Source organism: Helicoverpa armigera, chromosome 13, assembly GCF_030705265.1.
Source record: "Helicoverpa armigera isolate CAAS_96S chromosome 13, ASM3070526v1, whole genome shotgun sequence".
NCBI lineage: Eukaryota > Metazoa > Arthropoda > Insecta > Lepidoptera > Noctuidae > Helicoverpa > Helicoverpa armigera.
Window position 1 is genome coordinate 6155527 of NC_087132.1, and position 26543 is coordinate 6182069.

The window sequence follows — 26543 nt, forward strand, 5'->3', positions numbered from 1 at the left end:
AATAAAAGGAACATTATAATGGATAAATTTATCAAATTCTGGGAGTATTACAATTAATAATTTGATACACTTCAAAGAACCGGTTGTAAAGCAGTCTGTGGTAGCTTCATATGTTTGACCTTCTCAAGGTGACCGATATCGCAGACCGCGTTAAAACAGTCAGGGTTGACAGGGTCTAGCGGTTGCACGGCCTTTACCTGATTATTCCGAGAGTAAATCAAGATGAGCGTACAGAGCGATTCAGACAAGCGGAAGCAGATCTCTGTGCGAGGTATCGTAGCGGTAGAAAATGTTACCGAAGTGAAGAAAGCCTTCAATCGTCATGTGCATTATACTCTGGTGAAAGATAGAAATGTTGCGACTCCTCGAGACTACTACTTCGCCTTGGCACACACCGTCAGGGACCACCTCGTCTCGCGCTGGATTAGAACCCAACAGTACTACTATGAAAAGGATCCCAAGGTAGATTGAATGCAAAATGTTTACTAATATTTTTAATTCAAATCTAAAGTTACTTGGACTACCCACTTCACCCCACAAAGTTGAATAAAAGTTGCACTTTTAGTTCCTATTTCATCTGTTATTCTAATTAGGTGGGTAATATATGGGTCTTATGAACTAAGTTTTAATTTTCTACTAAGACTAATTATTTCTATTTGATGTTGAAGTTTGTTGCTCAATACTCCAACTACATTTATCAAATTAAGATGTTTTACATCAAACGGATAGCATTTAATAATCCCTACAATGATTTTAGGTTAACCTGCAACTGAATATATTATTACCTAGGTACTATAAAAATTCATAATATAAGAACACACATACTGTAAACAAAATGAGTATGTATCAAATAATTATTTATTTTATTAGCGTGTCTACTACCTCTCGCTGGAGTACTACATGGGCCGCTCACTGCAAAACACCATGATAAACCTGGGCATCCAGGGCACGGTGGATGAAGCTCTGTACCAGTTGGGCTTAGATATTGAAGAACTCGAGGAGCTGGAAGAGGATGCGGGACTTGGTAATGGAGGCCTGGGACGCTTGGCTGCCTGCTTCCTTGACTCTATGGCCACGCTTGGGCTGGCTGCCTATGGCTATGGTAAGTTAATCAGTGAACAAATGTTTGTAGCCACAACAGACACTATGTATTGTGTTCAGTTGCAACAATTGTCATTTAATTTTTTTACAAAATAACATCTGCATAAAATACTTATTCTGGCAGTATGCAAAGAAACATGTTTTATGTTTACATTAACATAATGACCTGTTAATGTAGACTATTTCAAGAAGCTCGTAATTGTGACCTGCAGGACATTGGCGAACATACTTGACATTATTATAGCCAGTATATACTAATTCGAAGCAGTTGACAACACCGGCGTTGGCGCGTCGCCAATTATAAGTGTACAAACTAAATTGAGTATTATAAGCCCAAACTGAAATGTATTGTACAGCTTCATTATGACATCTGCTGGATATTCCTTATATTTTACCTCATAATATTTAATTTTTAACTTTGTGCCTAATGTCATTTGGCTTATTAATAGACAAATGTAATATATTATTATTACCATGATTATGACTATAGATTAACAGTCATCTGATTGATAAAATGTCACATAGCAACCTTACCTACGACTTTAAATAAATGGTACTGCATCCTAAGCATGTACTGTATTTTAGTACACAACAAATAAAAGATAAGCGTCATCACTGAAATAAAAGTCAATGTCCGTTTAGCACGCAATGTTCATCAGCCGAACGTATCTATGTTTACATAATTATTGAATAAAACAAATCGCGTTTTTTATCTTCAGCAATTGTCGTCGATAATGACATAAAGTCACACTAATTCTTGAAGGGCTTGGGTGATTTGAGTATGACTTGGCAATGACAAGCAGTCCTACGCAATTACCTATGCTTTATTTCTGGAAATTACCTAACTAGCTGCATAAAACATTAACATTCTCAAAATTTTCCATTGAATAGAGATTTCTATAAATCAGAATGAGTTTTATGTGATGATCAATGACGTGCTTTTCAAGCCATTTAATTCGTTTTATAGGTATCAGGTACGAGTACGGTATTTTCGCGCAGAAGATTGAGCACGGCGAGCAACAAGAGGAGCCCGACGACTGGCTGCGTTACGGCAATCCTTGGGAGAAGGCGCGCCCGGAGTTCATGTTACCCGTCAACTTCTATGGCCGCGTGGTCGACACCCCTCAGGGAAAGAAATGGATTGATACTCAGGTAATTACAGATTCTGCGAACAACCCTCCCCATTATTATATCTAGATCTACCCGTAATTATTTGATGTTGCCGCTGATCACATACCTATCTGTCCTATGGCGCGCCATTGAACTCTATCGTCACTCACTGCATTCATGTCCAATAGATACCAAAAATTATATTATCTATTCGAGAATTGACCCCAGTTCCGTCATCGGTCGTCGATCATTATAGCTTCCGAAGATTTACGAGTAATTTATTACTACCGCTGCGATTATTTTTAATTAATTTCCAGTCGAAATTACTGATTACCTACTTACATTGTATGACATGGACGGTTTCTCCTAGTCGTTTCTACAAGTTTCCTTTATACTTTATGCCCTTGTGTAACACCAATTTGCTGCCGTGATTAGCAAAGTTACAAACAAATAGCATTAGTGAAATTCCTATATAGTGTAGCATAGATAACACCAATTCGCACATTCTTCGTACATAGATACTGTTTGGCAATAATATTGCAAGTCTATACAAAATTGTGAAATTCCTCCAATTAATATTACACATTTTCCTTTTTATTTCAATTCTTTTTATATGGGGCATTGACTAATTTTTGACATTTGGTTCATGAAGCGATGTAATCAAATGAGGGTTAAATTGCATACAATTTATGTTCATTCCAGCTCTTGTATGGGGAAGGAAATTGATATATTGACTCATGAACTGATTTCGTGTATGTATATCTACACAGACAGTCAATTACCAATTACCAGACACCCCACTGTCCAAATTGCCTAACAACTTTAAGAATATCTTTGACCACCCACTCGCTATACGATCGCGATATTATATCACGTTTTGATGCGATGTTGTTTCTTTCATGAACTCGATAATAATCTTGTTCACTTATCAACAAATAGGTCGTCAGAGAAGTCCTTGTTTACAATGATCTGGTCAACAACTAGTATCCCGTCCCTTTGTTATGACATGAGAGATGTATGACGCACGGAGGTATAGGGCATGCTGAATGAATGTTTTGTATATGACCGGAGGTCGCGCGTGATAATACGGTCCATCTCGGGGTGAGATTTTCGGATCAATATCCAAGCAATAGAAAGACATCCAAATTGGTAAAGTAGGTAATAAAACAAAACTTAAACGACAGATAAGAGATGCATTGTTTCTGTTAATAGGTCGTGTTCGCGATGCCCTACGACAACCCGATCCCCGGATACAACAACAATGTCGTCAACACGCTGCGTCTCTGGTCTGCCAAGAGTCCCATCGACTTTAACTTGAAATTCTGTAAGTTCATCAAATGTCACCTTGGATTGGTTTAAATATAGTACCTATGACACATATCCATGAGGTCTTCTCTTTCTATTTCAGTCAACTCTGGTGACTACATCCAGGCTGTCCTTGATCGTAACGTTGCGGAGAACATTTCCAGAGTTCTTTACCCCAACGACAACTTCTTCGAAGGCAAGGAGTTGCGTCTGCGCCAGGAGTACTTCATGTGCGCTGCCACTCTGCAAGATATTATTAGGAGATACAAAAACTCTAAGTTTGGCAGCCGCGAGGCAGTCCGAACAACTTTCGACAGTCTACCCGAGAAAGTTGCTATTCAACTCAACGACACCCACCCTGCGCTCGCTATTCCTGAGCTACTTAGGATTCTGGTTGACATTGAGAAAGTGCCCTACGAAAAGGCCTGGGAACTAGTAACTAAGTGCTGCGCTTACACAAACCACACAGTTCTGCCTGAAGCTCTAGAGAGATGGCCTACCACGATGTTGGAGAATGTGCTACCAAGGCATATGCAGTTGATCTACCACATCAACTTCTTGCATCTGCAGGAGGTGCAGAAGCGTTGGCCAGGTGACATGGACCGCATGCGTCGCATGTCGCTAATTGAAGAAGAGGGAGAGAAGCGAGTCAACATGGCTAACTTGTGCGTTGTTGGTTCACACGCTGTCAACGGAGTCGCTGCTATTCACTCAGAGATCCTCAAAAAAACTATCTTCCGTGATTTCTTCGAGATGTGGCCAGAAAAGTTCCAGAACAAGACTAACGGCATTACTCCCCGCCGTTGGCTCCTTCTCTGCAACCCTGGCCTTTCAGACCTCATCTGCGACAAGATTGGTGAGGACTGGACTGTCCATTTAGAAAAACTGCAGCAGTTGAAACGCTGGTCTAAAGACCCTGCTTTCCAGCGCGCTGTCATGAAGGTGAAGCAGGAGAACAAGCTGAGGCTTGCGTCGTTGATTGAGAGGGACACTGGCGTGAAGATTAACCCGGCTTCGATGTTCGATGTGCAAGTGAAGAGGATTCACGAGTACAAGCGTCAGTTGCTGAATATCTTGCACGTGATCACGCTGTACAACCGCATCAAGCGTGACCCCAGCGCCCCCATCACCCCCCGGACTGTCATGATCGGAGGCAAGGCTGCCCCCGGATACTACGTTGCTAAGCAAATGATTGCTTTGGCTTGTGCTGTTGGCAACACTGTAAGTACAGTAACCCTGCATACTAACTTTCATAATAAGAATCTTTGGAGCAGCCGATTGCCGTAGTAAGCGTAACGTTTATTACTTAATCATTGATTAACACTGTTATCCAACAGCATGGCGTTATCGTACAGTTTGATGCATCATTGATTAAATTAGATATCTCAAATCATGTCATTTAAAAATAACTTTAGTTAATGAATGGAAAATAACGTTTACTATGTTTATATGTATCCAGGTGAACAATGACCCCGACGTGGGAGACAAACTGAAGCTGATATTCCTGGAGAACTACCGCGTCACATTGGCTGAACGCATCATGCCTGCGGCTGACCTCAGCGAACAGGTTCGTACCATTATTTTGTTCTTACAACCTATTTAATTATAGAACCCCTCACACATTACCAATTTATTTTTGCGACATGCATAGAAGACTAACGAAATTTTTGTATTGTTATTGAAAATATAAGAAACTATCAGAAATAGTGATGTTGTCTCGTACAATATAGGTATACAATATTCCGTACGTTGTAATATATTTCTTGATTAAAGAGGAGCATAGTAAACCACCATGCACTAAAAATGTTTAAACAATACCTGTTTATATTCATATCAATACATTTCACTTAATAGCCATTATTTTGCTATATTGTGTAGTAATAGTCATTTATGTTTTATCGTCGATATATGTATATCGAGTGGGACTCACGTGTTAGTCATAAAACACGCGAGATTGACTGGAGATAGCAAACGGTGACCTCATATTTTATCGTCGATTTGTGGTCATTCATGTAACAGGTTATTACAGGTTTTTTTGTACGCTTTATGGAGGCTAATTAATTTACATTTTAAGATCAAAAAGTTTTTTTATATTTTATTTATTAAAGTACTCACTATGCTACTAGTGGTTTCACCCCGTCAAATAGCCTGTATGTTGTTATGCCTGTATAAGCTAATTACTGCGAACTGCAAATCCAGTCTGATCTATTAGAGTGAGAAAATAGAAGGTGCATCTTTGGCTCGGCAAATGCTTGTATCCTAATATTTAGTCCTACCTATAAAAGTTGGCTTATCTCCTCGCAGAGATTTGCCGCCGTGGCAGACTACCCTTTTATTACAAGAGATAGAAATTTCACATTATTTGTATATGGCTAATGTCAAAACTCTAAATCTATTAAGCAAATCAACAGATGGTACAATATTGCGAACGGCCGCAACTTAAATAATTATGGGTATATAACTATAGATTTTTCTACTTACTAGATTTCCACTGCCGGTACGGAAGCTTCGGGCACAGGCAACATGAAGTTCATGTTGAACGGCGCCCTCACCATCGGTACCATGGACGGCGCTAACGTCGAGATGGCTGAGGAAGCCGGCGAGAAGAACTTCTTCATATTCGGCATGAGGGTTGATGATGTTGAGGCTCTGCAGAAGAAAGGGTAAGATATAAAGATTCCTCTCAAGCTTTAATGCAACAAGACGTTTATTCTTCAGAAGTAATATAACAAGATACACAGGCACTTTCGAAAAACATAGGATAATAATTCTGGCTCAATCGGATAAAAAGCATAAAATTAGCTACTTCTATGTCGATAACTCAAATACTTTTGTAAAAATTGTTCTACCATTTGTATCCCACAATAAAAACTTATTGGAGATTGTTGAAGATCCATACCAAAGCTTACCTACATTTTCTTCCTTGGTAACGGAGAAAAAAAAATTACATTGACAAATGACACTGATCCACAAGTCTTGAAAGACCAAGATCATATGTACTGTTTACAAAAACAAGTGCAGTAATCACCTAATGTTTTTACTATAAGCGTAATCGCAAAACCAAGTCACTACTGATAAGTATTACAGCTTATTATAGACATGATTAGTTAAACATGCGCGACCGCTGTGTAAACATGACGCATGTAATTGCATTCCAAATAATTGTAATTAACGCAAACTTTCTCTGATATGTTACTGATATTTATAATCCAGTCGTTTTGTGAAGTTCATTTGACAGCTGTTGTGGCGACCTCTAGCTAATCTGTATACTTATACGACCTGCGTTTAAAAAAAATACTTTAAACTCTCTCTCGGGAGTTCGAGCCATGCTCAAGATAAGTCTAACAAAATGAATACAATTTCATCAGTACATCTATATGCTCATTTGTATTCTACACGCCAATTTTATTGTTGCCTATTTAGACGCCTTTAATCCCCAAAGGGGGAAGCGTTTGTTTACTATTTACAAATGTTATCTTGGCACCATCATTCATCAGCATCGCTTATATCGGGCACAGCTCCAACACGACACACCTTTAGTGAATATTAAGGATACCGATCATAGTTTGTCTACAATAGATTTGGGAGCCAAACATCAATAGATCGATGACAGTGAACCTATCAGCAAAGCTATAAAAAGCTTAAACGACACGTAATCCGATTAGTTTTGTCGCGTCTTTTTTGAAAGTTTAGGTCCATTTTGAGAAACAAATGAATTTATTGGAAATGCAATATAACTTAACAATAGACAACTTTATTGTTAGGTTTTAGTCAAACCTTTATGCTGATGAAGTTTTTATTCTTTAAAGGCTAGCTAATCTTCCTCTTCCTCTATTGAAGGTAAACGTATCTTATACAAGATTTATCAAAGCTCCAGATTTATCAACTTTATATCCAAGATTTATACCCTCTAATCCTCTGGGCTTTCATATTCGATTGTCCAGACCTCCCAACTGCTATACCCAAAGGCTCCTCAGTATATTATTTGTAAGTTTAGAGTGTAGAAGTCTCAGCAACCGACTTCCCAAAAAGGAGGAGGTTCTCAATGCGTCGGGATCTTTTTTTATGTGTGTTCACCGGTTATTCGAAGACGCATGGACTGATTTGCAAGATCCTTTTTTGTTTTTTCTTCCTTCTAGATGCCAAATATGAACCTAACTCTATTGCCACAGTTACAACGCATTCGAGTACTACGAGCGCAACCCGGAGCTAAGACAATGTATAGAGCAGATCCGCAGTGGGTTCTTCTCTCCTGGCGAGCCGGGCCGGTTCGCTCACATCGCCGATGTTCTGCTGCAGCACGACCGGTTCCTTCACTTGGCTGATTATGATGCCTACATTGAAGCTCAGGATAAGGTCTCCGAGGTTTATCAGGTATGGTGTACTTAAGTTTATGTGCTAGGTTTATATGTATGTTTGTTGCAATTCTTATGGTTGGTTCCACCTTATGAAATGGAAGCACTGGGGTGTGGAGAGTACTCACTTTTCGCTGAAGTAAACAGAGGATTAAAGGAGGGAAAGGTTTTCCTTTGTACTAAAATCAAATCAAATCAAAACGTTTATTCGCGTTCGTGACGCACACACAAAAACGAATATATATAAAAGCTCACAAAAATAAAACAAAACAAAATAGGAATGAAAACGAAAAAAGAAGAGAATGGAAAAAGGAAAATATGCGTCACAATCACGCTAAATGGCCCTCGCTCAGCATATGCAGCGTCCCTATGCGAGACAGAGTCGCGGCGCTGGTTTAAGCAATGGCCAACACTAACTACTACATTTTAAAATCGGATCTTTGGATCTTTTAATATTAAAAAAAATAGTGATGTGACTACCGATAAGAACGTGTTAGATACGCGAATTTATGTCGCAGAATGAAATAATTTCAAGCATTGTCATAAATAAAACCAGTTAAATAATAATGTGCGAATGATGACTCAATTAACCAAAAGATCGGCGTTGATACATATTCAAATGACTTGGCCTGATTTTTCGGTTATCATATAGGTTATCGGTAGTGAAGTGAGAAATGAGTCACTTGTGGACTATTCAACCTTTAAGCCCAATATATAACATCCGCAACAATGTGTTTCTTATTGACATAACTTGGCACTGGACGTGTTACTAGTTATTACGTGGATAGACGTCAACGTGTAGGCACTTACAAACATGCACACTATACGTATCAAAAGAATCCAGTAATTAAATGCATAATGTAAATTATTGGGATATCTGAAAATTCACATAAAATATGATTTTGGGGGTAGTCCTACGCCTGCAAAGTACAGACCATGGTGGAACAAAATAAAATTCTAGAAAAAATCTATAACTTTGGAAGTCCCATTTGAATTAAGACGTAGTTTTAAATGACCAGACAATAGTTAAGACACTTACGTAATTTTTGCTATATGTAACCAACTTTAACCTTGAATGACATAATCGCAACTACAATTATAATTTGTATTAAACATCCAAATGGCATGACATATAGTTAACATTTAAGCTTAATCAAGTTTATTTTGTAGTCATCATGTGGCTAGCATTTTCACAAGTACATTAGGTTTGGTCCCTGGAGAGACTGCCAATCTCACTTCCACAATGGGGGTAAAACGAGATAACCTTTGGTATCATTGGATGTCACGCGTTTCTAATACATGACTGACGCTTAATGAATTTGACCGAATTGTTAGTCTTAACATGCTTGCAGGGACATGGAGTGTGCCTGTGACAACCCTAACTAGAAATAGTTCCGTTTCCGAACTTTTCGAATTTGTGATTTTAAATTCTATTTTCATTGTACAGAACCAGTCAAAATGGGCCGAGATGGTGATCGAGAACATCGCATCGTCTGGCAAGTTCTCTTCTGACCGCACCATCGCGGAGTACGCGCGTGAGATCTGGGGCGTGGAGCCCTCGTGGGAGAAGCTGCCGGCGCCGCATGAGACCTCTTAAGCGATTCCCCGCCCCGAGTCCATCCCGCTTCCACAGATATAAGAACGGTACTCACTGTCTTGTTACCACCAATCTTCGTAGCCTCGAAAATTTTCCTAATATTAGTATGTTAACTTAAAAGAATATAGCAATACATTGCAAAAGCTTCCGGTTTTTACAAATATATTTTGGAAACTAATATAACTTGTATGTATATTTTTATATAATTAAAACTTTTTACTTCATTTATCTGTAGTAGTGCCAAGAAAATGTTGTTGTATAAAATATCTATATTTTATAGCAAATTCAAATTTAAGTGTTGCAGAACCGTGATTGATTTAGTTCTATGTGTAACTTCGCGGCTTTTGTAACATAGATTTTGTAATAAGTATATTATTATATCTTGTAGTTTGAAGTAAATTATAAAAGCTATTAGATGTTGAAATTGATGTTGTATTTAGAAAAATATTTATACTGTGTATTGAAATCACAAGTAGATCTTGATCTTCTGTAGTTATAAAAATAAACACAATGTGCTGTGTTTCAAAATAATCAGTGAGTTACATGTCTCAGTGTCTCTAATACCGCAACTAACGTTCCTACAACCTATGTTTCAACCATTTCTTATTTCTCATGTGTGTAATTATAAGAAGACAATACACCAACTTAAAGAATTTATTTTTGTGTGCCATATATTTTTGTATTCCTGAAATACATTATACAGCACTATGCCATTAAAATAAATATGTGACTAATATGTTAAACCCTTCCAAACTATCACTTTAATACAAACAGTAGGGTTAAATTGAATTAAGAATAAAGTATTGATGTTAATGGTTATAATTTTAAGAATATTTTTCTATATTATATACCAGATAATATAATTATTATACTTATGCTGCCATAGATATGTTATTTATTTATGTTATAAAAATTTTAATTGTACTTTTAATAAAATATATTCTGAATCTATTATATTTTTTTATATACATAATACCTGTTTCACACATTTTAGTGAAATATACACTCGATCACAAGTATAGTCGGAGAGCTATTAAAAGCGGATTGTAAACATTGTGAAGTCGATATCGCATCCTGCGAGAGAGAGACGGCGCTAAGCACCTTGAATTCAATAGTGTCGGAGTAAGGGGACATGCACGCACGGCTCGTCAATGTCCTTTGGACGAATTTCCTGCGTGCGCATTACTTTCATGTCCTGCGACCCTCGGCCGAAATCGCTCGCTCTGTCTCGCCCAACAGGACTACTCTTGTTGATTCGTTGAGGCATAGAGGAGCGACGTTATAATACACCCATCCTTTTCTGCGGTCGGATGTCATCGGCCGTTTATATCGTAGCTGTAGGAGTTACTCATACCGCGTCTGTAGCCTGGGCGGGTCGGTTGTCGCCACTCGTCTCCTCGCGTGTGTTGTGTTTCAAGTGTTGTGGGTGCTGCGCTGAGCCGCCACTCGGTCTTCTCAGGTAACTATTGTGACTTACAATACACTATTCTCGCTCACTAATCTCCATCCCTTCGTGTTTGTGTTAGAAAAGGGCCTTTTTTGCAAAAGCGCCGACCCGGCGAATGCGCGACCACGATCGATAACGATGTTGTCTCGGCCGTGTAGATATAGAGTCGCAGTAATATCTGCCGTTTAATTTGATATTTCCTTTTCTGATACTACATGTTTATATATAATGTTTTAATTATAGACGGAATTATATTTAGACCTTGGTTCAATTTATCTGCCATGCCTCCAGCGCACAGGGGTGGTTCGCCGACTCTCGGCAAACGAAAGCATGTACTAATAATGTCCTTTAATATTATGTTTTGCTTAAGCTTTTGAATTAAACTGGCTTTAAAATTAAATAATACACTATGTTTGTCACAATCTAAACAACAAAATGCTAGTGGGTGGCGGATATTGAGAAACTTCGCCTGGCCACTCACGTTTCGCAATTATCGATCTGATTCGGATGTTATTTTTATATGGGAAGGTACCTATCAACCAATATAAACGGATTGATGTATAGCTTCCTATGTTGCACACTAAATTACTCTTAACTGCTCATTTCCTTACACAAAAGATAATGAGTGATTCAATTAAGCTTGATTCGTTTGCTTTGAATAAAGCTATGTATTGATATTATAATTTATCATCCATATCCCTCAAGTAAGCTTGACTAATCAAGTGATTCATTCAGTTGTAAGTCCAAGCACGTGGTGTAGCAGACACCTCCCATACATGCGATTATTTAGTAGTAGCTATCTGAAGTACTCAATGAAATACCATTTTTTACTTGCTTCGTATGTCCATCCAAATATTACTGTGGAATTAAAAAGCTATTAATACTGAAATGTATTTATAGTTGATACATAAAAGCTCATCTAATTACCTAGTTGATCTTAAGTTGCCTAGATCTACTCAACTACTAAGTATAAATAGATGCTAGACCATAATAAAGCAGGACAGCTTTCGCTGCATGGAAAACCGGTCTCTCCATAAAATTCGCAGTACGAAGAAAATAAAGCTCATTTCTGAGTTCTTGCTAGTTTCATTTCTTAAAAATGTTTTTTTCTAATACATCATACATTCATTACTTAGTCATAAATCAATATTTACTATGTAGGCCATTAATTTCGGTCGGCCCTTCTGGCATTTTACCTTCCCTCGATGGAACTGTTTCGAGGGGTGACAATTCATTTGGAACTGTGCGTGTATAAAGGTCTGTAGAAACAAAGAAATTAAAGACATTTCGAAATTGAGAGATGTACAGCGATTGGCCGAAAAAGCCTGTTTCTCAGTGGCAGGTGCAAAACGTTCGAACAACAGATGCAGCGTGTTTTTGTACAGGTCGGCAGGTAAAGGAACCTCCCTTTTCAAAAATATTTTTTGAACATTGCCTTTTGTGGTAAAACTAACAATATCGAAATGTTACTTAAGTTTCAATTTGCTATTCAAGATTGCGGAAAGCTCTTTTTTTTAACAATGCTTTCATTTAAAACTGTAGCTAAATGGAAGAGAAAAAAAAAGGTTTAACTAAATTAAAACTTTAACATTACAAGTGTTTTTAGTTTAACAGTTCAACTAATCTAAGTGCTAGCGTAACAGCGAGTTGTTTATATCTGATCAATTCCATTCCATGGTCATGAAATAAATCTTTTAATTTTACAACCTAACTATCATCCCACATCCATTAACTGAACGAATGTTCTATGTGACGCCGTCCTGCGTAGGCGGGTGTAAGGATAGGGGGAAAGGAATTCGCTATCTTTCCTTCCACTTAGTAAGGGTGGGGGGAGGGGGACTCGTATTGCAGCTTTCCAGACGGCTCGGAGGCGAGTCGATCCATTCTATTGAACCAAATATCTATAACGACATCTTATATTATACGTAGTGGAGGTACATTGTATTCCGCCGGCTGTACGTCGTAGACGGTCCTTTTAACGATTTTCTTCCTGAACATGTAAGTTCCACACTCAGATTTTTAATGTCGAGTATAATTTATTGATAGTAAACTGAACGCACGTAGGTTATCAAGCGATAATGCCATCATTTTATCGATTTGGATAAGATAGGAGAAAATGCATTACCCAGAGAAAAATAACAACAAAGCTCTGGTAGAGGACGTTATTGCAACAGAAATCAACAATGTAGTCGATAGTTAAATTGTCCTTATAAAGTATGCACACAAACGTAAAAAAAAAATGCGAAAGCCAAAATTGATCAATATTTATGGGCAAGATCCAAAAAGAGCTCAAAAAAATTATACCATTTTCGGACTAATAGCCATTTGTATTCAATTCTCTTAATTTCCTTTCTTCCTTTGCAATAAAATCGAATCTACATATAATATTGTTTCTTGCCACGTTCAGTTGATATAATATGTATGTTATGTACGTACCCAAACGCTCACTCGTTAAATCCAAACACGAGCAGCGCGTAGCCATTTCTGGATAATGGAGCCCAAAATAGTCTTCCGTCACTCATGCACGAAGCTGGGTTTGTATTGAAGATATGCGGTTACGGAAACCGACAGAACGATTAAACTCATGGATCTTTGACATGCAAAACTCTTGGTTGGCTCATTATTCGTAATTAAAGTACTTCAGACACGACGATACATAATGTTAAGCCTCAAGTACGTAGTTGCTAATTAGGTCTAACGCTCATGACGCCTAATTAAAATCGATTTGCATAGCATGAATGATCGTCTAGCCAATAATAGTACCTACTTACGTATGCAATACCTAAGTACGTTGCATTATTTTCCTAGAACTTGGAGAAAGGTACGAAGAGCTTACATTTAATTAAAGTAGAATAAAAAACAATTATACCTTACACCTAAGTATCAATATTAACAACATTGGTAAAGTTAGTCTCGGGTTCAACCGCCGCATACATTTTCATATGGTTGGTGATCTAGATTCTGAGCTTCTAGTGATTGGGTTAGTTTACAAATTGGCGCGATGATGTCACCGACATTACCCAAGTGCTTGATGTAAGAGAATTAGTCGAAATATGTACAACAAGAAACAAGCATATTTCGTGACTCTTACAGTAAGTATAGCCACAGAATACTAAATAGTACCAACTACAGTATAAAATAGTTGATCTAGCTAGTCTATAAACATCTTGTTCTTGATTTACTACATTATTATGTATGCTAACTGCAAAAACTTGTCCCAAGACAAGTCTGGGTTATAAATGGAAAATGTAATACAATTATGAGATGAAGTAGGCTACTGCCTGTTATGGTTAAAACTTCAAATAATTTAAAATTATAATGGTTCGCTAATACAAACCTTAGGTAGAGCAAAAGTTTGTCTGTTCGGACAGGAACTAAAGTAATAACGTCCATCTGTTAATGCTCTTAATCCCTCAGCTTACACCTCCCTTTTAAATAAATTAGAGGAGAGGGATAGCAAACAATATACAAGCCAGAAATAGGGTTGAACGCCCTTGAACTCACTGCAGCGGACAAAAGCTCCCCAAAAAATTGTTCATGCTAATATTGATTGTGCTTTTTCATGTTTCTAGAATTATTTAAGTACAAAACGACAAAAGTGCATTAAGTAAACACAGTGGAGTGTGTAAACACGTACATTTACACATTACACCAAATTGGTTTATCCTTGCGTGACTGACCGTAGTTCCGCCCCGTTTTTGCCCCCCAAGCGTTATGAAACTTGGTAGATTTTTCATTTGTTAGCAGATTACAAAATAATTAGGTTAAAACAGATGTAGATTAGCGTTACATTCAACACGAAATGCAAGTTTATAAATAATATTTTTTATTGCAAAGAGCATGACTGAAAATTAAGTACCTACTAAACGCTTCAATGCATAGATAGGTACTTTTAATATAATGCAATGTTTCGATATGTTGTTGTTTGTTTGTATCTACAGTTTCAAAGTAAGAAAATATAGTATAAGAGAGGAGGCACACATACAAAGTTGTCTCACTAACCTTGACATGCCAATAATCTCGCTTGAGTCACCGCAGATTGTATTTCCCTACTTGGACTAGCGAACACCCTGTATAGAGTACACTGCCATTGTTTTCACGCCGGTCCTTCCGTAATATATTACGTTAAATTAAGCTTATCTAAATATGTTCACATGCCGTATTCAATGAAGCAGAGGCATTGCTCACAATAGAAGTTTTCTATAAAGCTTTTTACAATGGCATTCGATTCGGGCACCGAATTCATTGGTATTCCTTCCTGATTCGATTGGTTTTGTACATCAGGAAATTAAAGAAACACAGGGGCACGATTCTCCTAATTTTACTTAAAAACATTCGATTTACGTTCGACTGCGATCCAATCCCGACTCGATTACGATTGAAACGTAAGTGGCATTCCGATATTTTTTCTTTGAAATAAACGTTTTTATCCTTTTCTGTCATTCAATAATGAATCATTTTGTCTGCAAATGATTAACTATTGCAATATGATTGTAGAGCAAACTACCGAATAAACCAAAATCACCAAAATAGCAGACCAATCGCAAACCAATCAAATGTCAATCGAATACGATTGGTCTTTTATTAGTAGCAGAATGCCCGATATGGTTAAAACTGCTATTACGATCATATTGCGATTCGATTTTGACATTATTAACTTAGGAGAATCGGGCCCCAGGTGTTAGCACGTGTGCAATTCTAATTCATATGAATAAATTTAAACAGCCAAATAATATGATCTCTTGGTTGGGCGAAACTTTTTGCATGGGATTAGTCAAAAAAACATTTTTGAAAAACAGTTTATATTAAAGCTTTTAATACGAATAAAAACGTAATTGGACTGAATTGTACATTAGCTGCTGTGGCACTTTATTTCTTGACCATTTTCTATAATTTGCTAAAATTAAGTAGGTACATACTATGAATACATGGATCCACTTAGATCTCAATTTTAACAGTATTTCGTCTTGTTTCAGATTCGGGCGGAGCCCAGCCGCATAGCGGCACAACGATCTTTTTAGTTTTTTTTTAAACAGTGGAATTTTAATTCTAAGTTGTGTAAAAAAACCAAAGTGATCTGTGCAGTGTCGAAGTGCGATAAAATGTCGTTTATTGGATTAGCTGCCCTCGTGGCACTGGCCACTATAGGTAAGTTTATAAACATTTTGTTTTATTATTGAAAGGGAGCTGACACTTTTTTTCAAAACCGAAACTAAAAAAATATATTTGCTGAAAGCATTTTGAGGTTTGGAAAAGGTTTTTATATTTTTTTATTTATTTTTAAGTGCTTTAAAAGTTAATAACAAAGCTCGTGACCATCTACGCAGTTAGCGTAAAGCGCACGTCACGATCATTGGGGTACCATCCACCCCACACGACTGGAAGCACGCCGTTCGTGACGTCACGGGTCGATACAGCGGCCGGGCAACGAACCTATTCAAACTCTGTTTACGACTACTCGCCAAAATCGTGTGCCTAAACGCCATTTACACATCTGTTGTGAATTCTACGCTTTACGTTTTAACCGTATCTTCACTACTACACAATGTTAATCCGCGTATGCCATTGCGGTTATAAGAATATTGAACTTCATGTAAGACGGGGGACGAGCGGAAGCTCAAAGTCAAGTCAAAGACTCACGTAATTTTTTTTTTATTTACGCCCGATTTATCTGCTACCACGTGGGTGAGGGCTGCACTGCATGCGGTGCCCATCTCTAAATGCATCGGGAGCCCTCTATCGACGAATATTCTGTGCTTGATATAGGTATTTGTCTTTTAGGAATCTCAATAATTAAGATTTCTGTTATATCAGACAGCTACTTTATCCAAGTAGATAAGTATCTACTATCAAAATACTCCCGATTAGAATATCCATTAAGAATAGTAATCGAAAGTACTTTTATCTACCTATCTACACAAAAAAAAATGTTAATTTTCCCCGATTTGTTTAATAAATACCTAAATAGGCTGTAAAACAAAAGTAAAAGGTTTTTGAGTTAATAATAATTATGTATTTATTATCGTCGTAGCAGCTGCAGGCTCAGACATCATCACCATGATTCATTTTATAGGTAGGTACTCTAACTACTTACCTACTTGCAGCTACGAACGACGCATTTTTTTCTTTGTAATTGATTACGGCAACCAGCAATGATTTAGTAGTAAACGTCTATTATTCTCGTAGAGTATAAATAGGATGATCTAGGTAATAAAGTCACGCCAGTAAAATGGCATTTTCCCTATTTTGCAATATCTCTATCCGTCTGTCTGAACATTCTTTCCATTCAATGTACTAGACATAGGTCTGCTTAACCAATTTATGCCCATCACTTCGTTTGCATTCCAATGAAAATATGCCTCACTTCCGGATAAAAAGACACCTATCTCTATCTAGCTGGTGCATCTCAAGAATCTAACTAGGTAATAGTTAGATTATTTCCATCCCAAATATCTTAATTATTCCAGCGTTCTAGTGTGAAAGTGGAAATAACAAACAAGCGAACTCACTTTCATTTTTATAATAGGACTACGAATCGAAGGAAAATATGATTTCTGGCAATAGAAAAATTAATTTGTTTTAAGATGTTAGGCTGTGTAGGTGAATTGAACAGCTGTCAGTGTTGCATAGCCTATTCAGACTAGACGTACAGGCAACTAGAGTGGCGCATGGCGTAGGCGAGGACGCCAGGTTCGGTTAAAATGCTAGATTTTGCACAAACACAGCAGAACATTGGCCTTTCAACGCGGGAAGGTCATGACCCTGACTCCGATACAACGATAGCTTCCACTGCCAGACAGTTACTAGTTCTAATGTATAGTAACTATACTATCTGGCTTTTATTAAGGTACCAGTAAGATAATCTGATATGTATTAGTCACAACTTTTCACTAGGTACAAAATCGTGGCCTCAAAACAAATATTCCCATGGCTGGGACTGTAATAGTGTCATCTTGGGTTCAAAAAGAAAAGATTCCGACGATTTGAGGACCTACAACTTTTTTTGAAGTCGGTTAACCAATTAATTTGTACAATAATAGCTGTTTCACCCGCGTACCCTGATAAAGTATAGCCTGTGTCACCCAGGTAAATTGAAGCTTCCCAACAATGAATTTTTTTTTTTTAATTGGTTCAGTGGTTTCGGAGCTTTTAGAGCACAAACAAAGAAAACATCTTTATAATATTAGTATAGAAAAACTTTATAAGTAGAAGAAAGGAAACCAGTCACACACAAGTGTCGACGGAACATAGGATGATTCAATTGCGTTAGAAAAACTTGAGAACCGAGTGACTAATAGCACAGATTACAGAATACTACGCTAATAGCCGTGTCTAAGCAATACGTATTGGAACTTAGCCTCAGAGTATGCATATGTATGTTTTAATAACATATTTTTTAAAGTGCCTACAGCTTTTAAAGCAGATAACAATGATATTCGTTTCAGGATTTCCGGATATGGGATAAGAGTATCATCAAAACACAAACATGTAGCTTTTTAGGCAGATTGAAAATCATGATGTCTAAAGTTAAAAAAGTTTATCTGAGCTCTGTTCAAACATCATAAATGTTACAAAATTGAATGCGTCTCACAAATCTTTAAAAAATTACCAGATCAAAATTAATGAAATAAAAAAATACAGAGAATAGAGCGTCGTTCGTTTGTTTTTTTACTATTTTGGTACATTGCTGCCATGTATTTCTGGTCAGTGTAAACATAACGTAAACAGAATCACTGAAAGTTTATTATTTTTACCATTCAGTAGTTTATTCTTGCGTGTCCCTAATTTACACAATACATTCTTTAACATGACATGGTCTGCTGTATTAAATTGTGCCCATGGACCACAGAGACTATAGGAATGATTAACACGCAACCATGAGCCATATTTATTTATTTTTAGTTACTCATTCATTAACCGCATTCGCAAACAATGTCAACGATCTTAATTGAAGTGGTTAAAGCCTTAGAGTACCAACATCAACTGGTACTCGTTCATGTATGAGCAATAGAAGCAACCAGAAATCAATCACTATGATTCCATTTATTTTAGTTACTTATTATTCAAATTAAGGATGTTATATTAAAATAATCGGAAAATAATTAAATCTAACGAAAAAGTCGGAAATCGCAATGAGCTCAGCGGAAATTCCATAAGAAAATCAGTCTAATAATGCATGTTTTTTTTCTATCGTGAACGCGAATGCCGCTGTCCCACAGTCTTTGATTGGGTGGATTCTGATAAAAAATCAAACTTCGACTGATAGTGACTACATACCGTACCTACCATATCAATTCCGATATGAAGTCCTACTGTTTATCAACAAACAGCTAGCACGTGTTAACGAGCCACTAACAAACGCTTAAAGTGTGCTCGTAATTAAAATATTTGTTTCTTTTTAAACATGCTAACGAGACCCTCATTTGGATAAAAAAATGCATACCTATTCATAATAAATGCATATTATTTATATTCTATAAATAAATATTATAATTTTATGTCGATACAGCTAATAGTGGAAATTATAACAATATGTTTCCAAGTAACACGTTCTATCAAACAGATGTGCTTGAAGTGTTAACGAACTTTTTTTGGACCCTCATTAATTTATTGTTTAGTTAGTAGACCAAACATTCCAGACATACTTTAAACCTTATTATCTATGTTCTTATGCAACTATACTAACAAAGTGACAACGGACGATGTACTTACACTGTGATCTTGTACAATGACTAGCAGCGTAGATATGCCGCAATAAGTATGTAGTAAGTACCGTAATAGACTGACCTATTCGTCGAAAACGTATTCAGCCTAGTATTGAAACAGTCTGGAGGAGTCTCATAATACCGCATTAAACAAAAACATGATAATCTATCTATTTCAACTCTTCCTAGAATAATAGAAATACCTAATCTACTTATCCCATTAGAAAAATTATTTAACTGATAGAGAGGTAAATAAGTTATTTGTGAGTGTTATAACTTTATAAGCTATATTTTATTCGGTTATGAGAAATGGACGCGGGTGAAACCGCGGGCTCAGCTAGTTATAATTTAACGCGTTAAAAAGCACATAATTTGGAGCTTAACTGCGCTTTATAACGGCGAGAGTAGTGTAGTGTTGCAAGACGTTGAGGAACAAACGATAAGGATAGATGAGCATAGTATAAATACGGTAGCTGCCGACTACCAAGAATTTCACCGGGTCAACGGCCACAAATAGATTTATATAGCATTATATTCAGTAAGAGCGTAATGAAGGTTCATATAAAATTATGTACACTTAGTAATTTTTACTGTTTACAAATGTTATTTTATTGTACACTTGATGCCTCTCGTATTATATATAAAAAGGTATTCTGTTGGTATACGTCAATTATTATACCATGTCCAACATCGATTAAGTTCGATAAAAACGTTGGACACGCTACCTTTTATTGGTAAAAAGGTACCAACTTAGCTAATCGAATGTTCATGGCGATAATTGTCAGTCAATCGAATGGTAATTGAGACTATTTTCATAATAAAAGTGTTGTAACTTGTAATATAGGCCGTTAGTATCTACGCGAACGGTTGATTGTTTTCTAAATTAGGAATTCAAATCAAAGAGCGTTGACGCGAGACATACCGTTTGGTTTTTGGAATTCTCCTCATGGACGTGGTGTATTACTCTGTTGGAATTCTCCGCTGTCGTTATTCAGATATCTCACCATATTACTCATAACATTAGGCATTCCACCGCAGTTAGCAAATGTGATAAAATAGCATAGGTACAATTATCAGACCTTTAAAACCGCGTGGTGACCCCAAAGATAATGGATATTATAAGACTAAACATGACTTCTATATCGGATAATAGAGCATGATAAGTGATAACACAGAGAAAGTAAATAGGCACCCTTTCAGATATAAATACCTGTGGTAGCTTTTTAAAACGCATCTTAGAGAGATGACAAGAATATAAATCGCCTTGTCGCAAAAAATAATGTTATCCTGGCGTAAGTGCAGTGAAAATATGCAATATCGGCCGTAGTAGAACGTCGTGCAGCATCTTAATCTTATCTTAATGTAAGTCTGAGGCTTTCTTTGTCCTGTTATCCGACAAGTTCGGATACGAATCAAGCGCATGCTGCGACAGCCTCTGAATGTACAATACCGTCTGCTCATGCATGAATAGGATACAAAATGTGGAGAAAACATGACTCCACAAGAAAGTATTAAAGCGGCAGATCAGCAGAATGCTTCATAGTAAAACACCAACGCATTAAATATGAGCATTTCAAAAATTAAACTCATCTACAGCATCTTTTTGGGTTCATTCGTGCAAGTGAGTGTAATGAGGATTTCACGCCGTTCACGCTCGCCTTGATCGCAACAAAACCTGCCTGTATCTTCCTATAACCTCGCACAGAAAATTAAACATTGTATTTATATTAAAAGAATGCGTTAAGTCGTCAGCTTGATGCGCCTCACCTTGAACTCTTAACGACAGGTATGTTTTGCATGTATCAGGGATTGTTCACACCAAACGTATTGTCCGCCGCTGACTGTGAGTATACTCACTGTCTGCCCCAGTGTGAACGTCGACTCAATCTGCAGAACGCGTACTCACCAAGCCGACAATAGGCTATAGCGTACGATGCGCTACATGTGTGAACAAAAGAATAGGCTCGTGTAGGTTCACACTAGATGCGTACGCTGAGCGGCTGACTATTCTACACATAAAAGGGCTCAGTATTTGAAGTTGCTCGTAGTATTTTATAAACGATAAAACTAGCGTAATTTATATTTTTCAAATCAGACGTTTTACTGATATTTCAATTAAATGATGCGCATTCAGATAGTTGCCATTTGCGAAGCTCTAGAGGAAGACGAAAATAATAAAAAAAAGAGATTGTGGGTACATCCCTTAAATTTGAAGAGATGTTTTCTTTGTCAATTTCATACTTTATATTTCGAATATAGACTTTATTCAAATAAGTTCAAGAAATATTTTCGTATGACAGTAAAACATTCGATGAGTTACTATCTTTAATACGTTTAAGTTTATATAAAAGGGACACTAATTATCGACGTGCTGTACCGAGGCGCGGCGGTGCGTACGCGGCGGAGCGGCGCTATTCGGTAACTGCGTCCGCGTAGTCAATCCGCGTCCGCCGTGCATAGTCGCGTAGTAAAATAATCGGCCACTGAGAGTCAGCTACAAAAGACGACGTCACAGCGTATAGTCGGTTCGGTGTGAACGACAATTTCAATATATATGGAAAAGCAATAAACTGCGTAACGCGCGCTCACAGTCAGCGGCCGACAATACGTTTGGTCTGAACGATGCCTTAGATGTGATGACGTGTTTAACATAAATATTGTATACTTGTTGTAACTTGAACACAAAGCTTCCTTGCAGGTACAGTCACCTAACGATTGTTTGTAAAAGTTCAATTACATGTAACAAAAATCTATTTTTAATAAAGGCAAGCTTGATAACTAAAAGTGCTTCTGAGTGCTTTTATAGCATGCGTAAACGAAAGTGTTGACTGACACTGATCTAAACCTCAATCAGTTTTATCACTTTATCAGGAAGCATTATCGATAATAGATATAAACATGTCCAAAACGTGCGGTAAACGATGCGGGTGAACAATGAAGTCATGTCCAAAAAAATCTAAATACTTTCGCCAAAGCCATAGAGTCCGTTTGTTTGAACGCCCATACCTCAGAAACTACTGGTCCGAAGAAAAATCTTTCAGAAGTAAAAACCTCTTTTATTGAGGAACGCTACTTTTTATCCTGGTTAGTACAGAAGTTTCCACGGGACACAGGTGACAACGTTGGCAGAAGCTAGTAAATTATACATTGAGATAGTTGTGGGTGTAATCTGGCTAATTGTACAAATTATATAAATTGTGAGTACCACATATTACTACGCGACAGAAGCAAATTAAAGCAAATTGCGTCCATATTTGTTTTACACAGCATGATTTTTACAATGCCCACTTCCGAGAGTTAACTAAAATTAAGCAACCTCGGTAACTTTCTGAAAAATCTACAAAAGTTGAGATTCATATTAAGTTTTTGGTGTTTAAAGTGGCTAGAAATCGTTACAAGTGTTGTGATAAATCTTAGTTGAATCAGCATCCTGCGTTCAGGTTGTGAATTTGTGATGTAAAGAACATCTGTCGTGGTGGCAGCCAATCAGGAGCGTGCGCGAGCGCACATCTGTCGCAAGCGCGCAACACGCCCTCGCTTTTTTGTTCGCTTTGTTGCTATTTTTTGTTTTCCATCGGGAATGCTTCGAATTGGGCATTGAATTTTTGACGGTTGAATTTAAATAGTACAGGTTCGTTAGAAGGATTAAATTTTAATTTAAAATGATGATTTTGCTAACTTTTCATAGATTGTATGAAGAGTTATATTGAGTCGAACGTAATAAGGATGCTTAAACATGAGAATCTAGAATGCATATCGTTTCACACGTGTGGACTTAAACCGTTTGTATACGTTGGTCACTGAAGTATTTTAACTACACAGGATATTAGTATGTACACCATTTGTCGTACAGTAAGTTGACCTAATGGGGTCACTAATTAACATTTAGTGAGTGTCATTCTCATGCTCTTCATCTAGTGAAACGAGGAGCGAGACGTGGCATGAGAGCGCGGTCACTTGTGCTGGATTATATTTCCAGGCTTCATTATAAACTGGGTCGAGAATTTTTTAGTACGCGGGGATCGCACTTTGCATACTCGTACTTTTGATGGCAAACGGCTGCAGCAAAAGATTGTTTTTCTATTTTTTTTACGGAATTGTTATTTCCGTTTGTTAAGAGCATCTGACGATGACTAATGGGTATAAAAATATGTATAGGCATATCAGTAAAACATACTACAGCTTACAAGCTGACTATGAATTGTCTTATAGCCATAATAAATTTTGGAACAATAATAATTATTTCGAGGACGTTTTGTATAGTGAATCTTACTTGCTGAAGGAAATTTGCTATATTTTCATACTCCAGACGATCTATTCCTATTTCCAATGTATTCCTCTGTTTATATCTTGACGTTACATACTAAATTGTAAAATTATTTTAAGTAAAATATCTTTCTCATCATCATCTTCCGAGACTTTTTCCCAACTATGTTGGGGTCGGCTTTCAGTCTAACCGGTCTAAATAAAATATCTTTCTCTGAAGTGGTTTTAGAAGAAAATTCGATTAGTTTAAAAAAGGTAGCTCCAGTGTTTTATACTATTCCAAACCTCAATGTGTGCAATTGTTTAAATATCAGCCAGTAAAAAATCCTCAAAAGTCATCAGAAGTTTCAACTGTATTCTGTATTTATTGCAGGGTCAGTGCTATGCGAGGACGAGACCATAGGACCCATATTCATGAAGGAACCTTCAAACCGAGTGGACTTTAGCAACACGACCGGAGCGACTGTCGAATGTGCGGCCCGAGGATCCCCGACTCCCGACATCATCTGGGTGCGATCTGATGGAACTGCTGTTGGTGATGTCCCTGGACTGCGACAGGTAAGACAACTTCAAAAACTTCTGCATAGCGAAAAGTACGAAAGGTCCGAAGTAAACTGAATATTTGTAAAATTATCTAGATCCGTCATCCAAAGTGCCAACAGCCACTTGGCAAGGACAACTATTTTATACAGTGCCCGCATATGTATATGATTGCATAATTATTAAACAAAAGCGAATCGTTATTTTTAAACAGGTTGCAACTAAATAAAAACGTGTTTTTTTTTTCAAATTAAATGATCATGATAAACAAAAAACAGTGTTGGTAAATATTCTTTGTAACATTGTTGTGTTCCTTCAGGTTCAAGCGAACGGAAATCTGTTGTTCCCGCCTTTCCGTGCCGAGGATTACCGGCAAGAGGTTCACGCTCAAGTTTACGCTTGTCTCGCTCGCAACTCTGTTGGCACCATTCATTCCCGTGACGTTAACGTACGAGCCGGTAAGCACCATTTACATAAAATTACTGGCCCCAAGAGGCACATTCTTTCAGTCTTTGTTCGTTAGAAAGTGACATAAGTACATACTACAAAGTCTTCAACATCAGAATTTTTAAGTTTCTAACGGATCTTCTAAAGTTACAGCCATATCTCATAAAGCAAGATTGTGTAAAACAAAACCAAGTTCATAATATCACGTGCGGCTTAAAGAAGCAGCCATAAAGAACTCCAAGACAGATTTATAAATAATGTCTAATGGGTTAACATGACATATATGCTGTGGCTATGTCAACCGACACGATTATGTTTCTGTTTATAACCGAACACTTTTATTTGTTGACTTATCACCCTATTTCATAATGTAATTTGATAGTTAATGCCTTTGTATATTGGACTACTGGATTTAAATCAGTATCTAAACAATAAACATTATTAATTCAAGTGGTTATTCAATAGAGGTAGTAATCGTTTGTAATGCATTGAATGTTTCACACTCATGCTTAATGAGGCTATTGGCGATGTCCATTGCCGACCCTGCCGTATTAGGCGTCTCATCTATTAACATGTCAATGTTGTACGGGTTTATTCACGAGCTTTTAACACACCTACTTATTTTCTACATGTCATTCAAAATGTTACTATCACTTGTGAACTTATAAGACACATTGGGTTACTCTAACCCGTAGTCAAACCCCCATATATTATACTCTACTACTCTACTAAATAGGTATGAAAGTTTTATTGACCATCACAGGGCGCTGCCCTTTGTGACACGAGGTCAAGTACGGTCAATTAAATAATCAAAAGAAAATAAGACCGAGTTGGTAGTTATTGAAGTTCGTCGCACTATTTTGTTGCATTAGTGATGCACGATAAGATTAATATTATGCTTGGTGAGAATTTGTAGCTTGTGTTTAGCTGCTAAGTTGTGAATAAACTCGTATACCTCTGATTATTTACTGCTACATGTGTTCTCACAAATTAATGATGTTATCTGTGTTGTATTATAACCTTTTATTTCAGGGATTCATTGGTTATTGTTTATGAATACAGATTGGTTTAAATGATATTCATGACTTCATGAAACTATGTACTACTGCTACATGGACGTTTACTAATGAATGTTTTGCATATATTCTGTTCTACCCAAGTGGTTGCGCAGCATTACGACACCGACGTCAATAAGGAGTATGTCATTACTGGCAACAGTATCGTGCTCAAGTGTCAGGTCCCATCTTTCGTAGCTGATTTTGTTGAGGTTCTCTCTTGGCACACTGATGACAATGAAGACTTCCTTCCTGGCGAGAACTATGGTTATTCCTTCACAATTTCGTTTCCCTATACAAATCTCCTCATTCCTTTAACCCAAAAGAAAATACCTAAACTACAACCAATACAATTCCACAGTGGTACAGCAGCAATATGAATCAGAAGTAAATAACGAATACGTGATTCGCGGAAACTCTGCTATTCTTAAATGTTCCATACCTTCATTTGTGGGCGATTTTGTGAATGTTATTTCTTGGCACGACGAGGCTGGCAATTCCTATACTTACGAAGATAATAAGGAAGGAGATGGTACCACATGCTAATCGTATTACAAACCTCTTATATTTAAGAACCCAAAAGCCTGTCATGTTCACTATGCCAATTCCTAAATC

The 26543-nt window shown here is 37.2% G+C and overlaps 2 protein-coding genes across 51 annotated transcripts in view; both read left to right on the forward strand.

Moving 5' to 3' along the window:
* The first annotated feature begins 73 nt into the window (after window positions 1-73).
* Window positions 74-10419, forward strand: LOC110376152 (glycogen phosphorylase). The gene is made up of 9 exons (XM_021334535.3): window positions 74-462; window positions 871-1102; window positions 2069-2253; window positions 3424-3535; window positions 3620-4737; window positions 4976-5083; window positions 6001-6179; window positions 7689-7890; window positions 9319-10419. The coding sequence occupies exons 1-9, from the start codon at window positions 223-225 to the stop codon at window positions 9466-9468; spliced, it is 2526 nt and encodes an 841-aa protein (XP_021190210.1). The 5' UTR covers window positions 74-222; the 3' UTR covers window positions 9469-10419.
* A 143-nt stretch (window positions 10420-10562) lies between these two features.
* Window positions 10563-26543, forward strand: part of LOC110376151 (cell adhesion molecule Dscam1) — a 56554-nt gene continuing 40573 nt past the window's right edge. For 36 of the 50 annotated variants that reach the window (XM_064037486.1, XM_064037501.1, XM_064037502.1 and 33 more), the window contains exons 1-4: window positions 10563-10927; window positions 15892-16063; window positions 24260-24444; window positions 24746-24884. In XM_064037486.1, coding sequence (XP_063893556.1) covers window positions 16018-16063; window positions 24260-24444; window positions 24746-24884 — 370 coding nt within the window. In that variant the 5' untranslated portion in view covers window positions 10563-10927; window positions 15892-16017. Of the gene's footprint in view, window positions 10928-15891; window positions 16064-24259; window positions 24445-24745; window positions 24885-26033; window positions 26196-26289; window positions 26461-26543 lie in introns of all 50 variants that reach the window. The other 14 variants (XM_064037506.1, XM_064037513.1, XM_064037512.1 and 11 more) reach the window with 2 other exon arrangements.

Bases quoted from the DNA above. Each gene is read 5' to 3' on its own strand.
- LOC110376152 (XM_021334535.3), top strand. From the start codon at position 223: ATGAGCGTACAGAGCGATTCAGACAAGCGGAAGCAGATCTCTGTGCGA. The intron at 2,254-3,423 runs GTAATTACAGAT...TTCTGTTAATAG, and splicing joins AGAAATGGATTGATACTCAG to GTCGTGTTCGCGATGCCCTA. The intron at 5,084-6,000 runs GTTCGTACCATT...TCTACTTACTAG, and splicing joins CGGCTGACCTCAGCGAACAG to ATTTCCACTGCCGGTACGGA.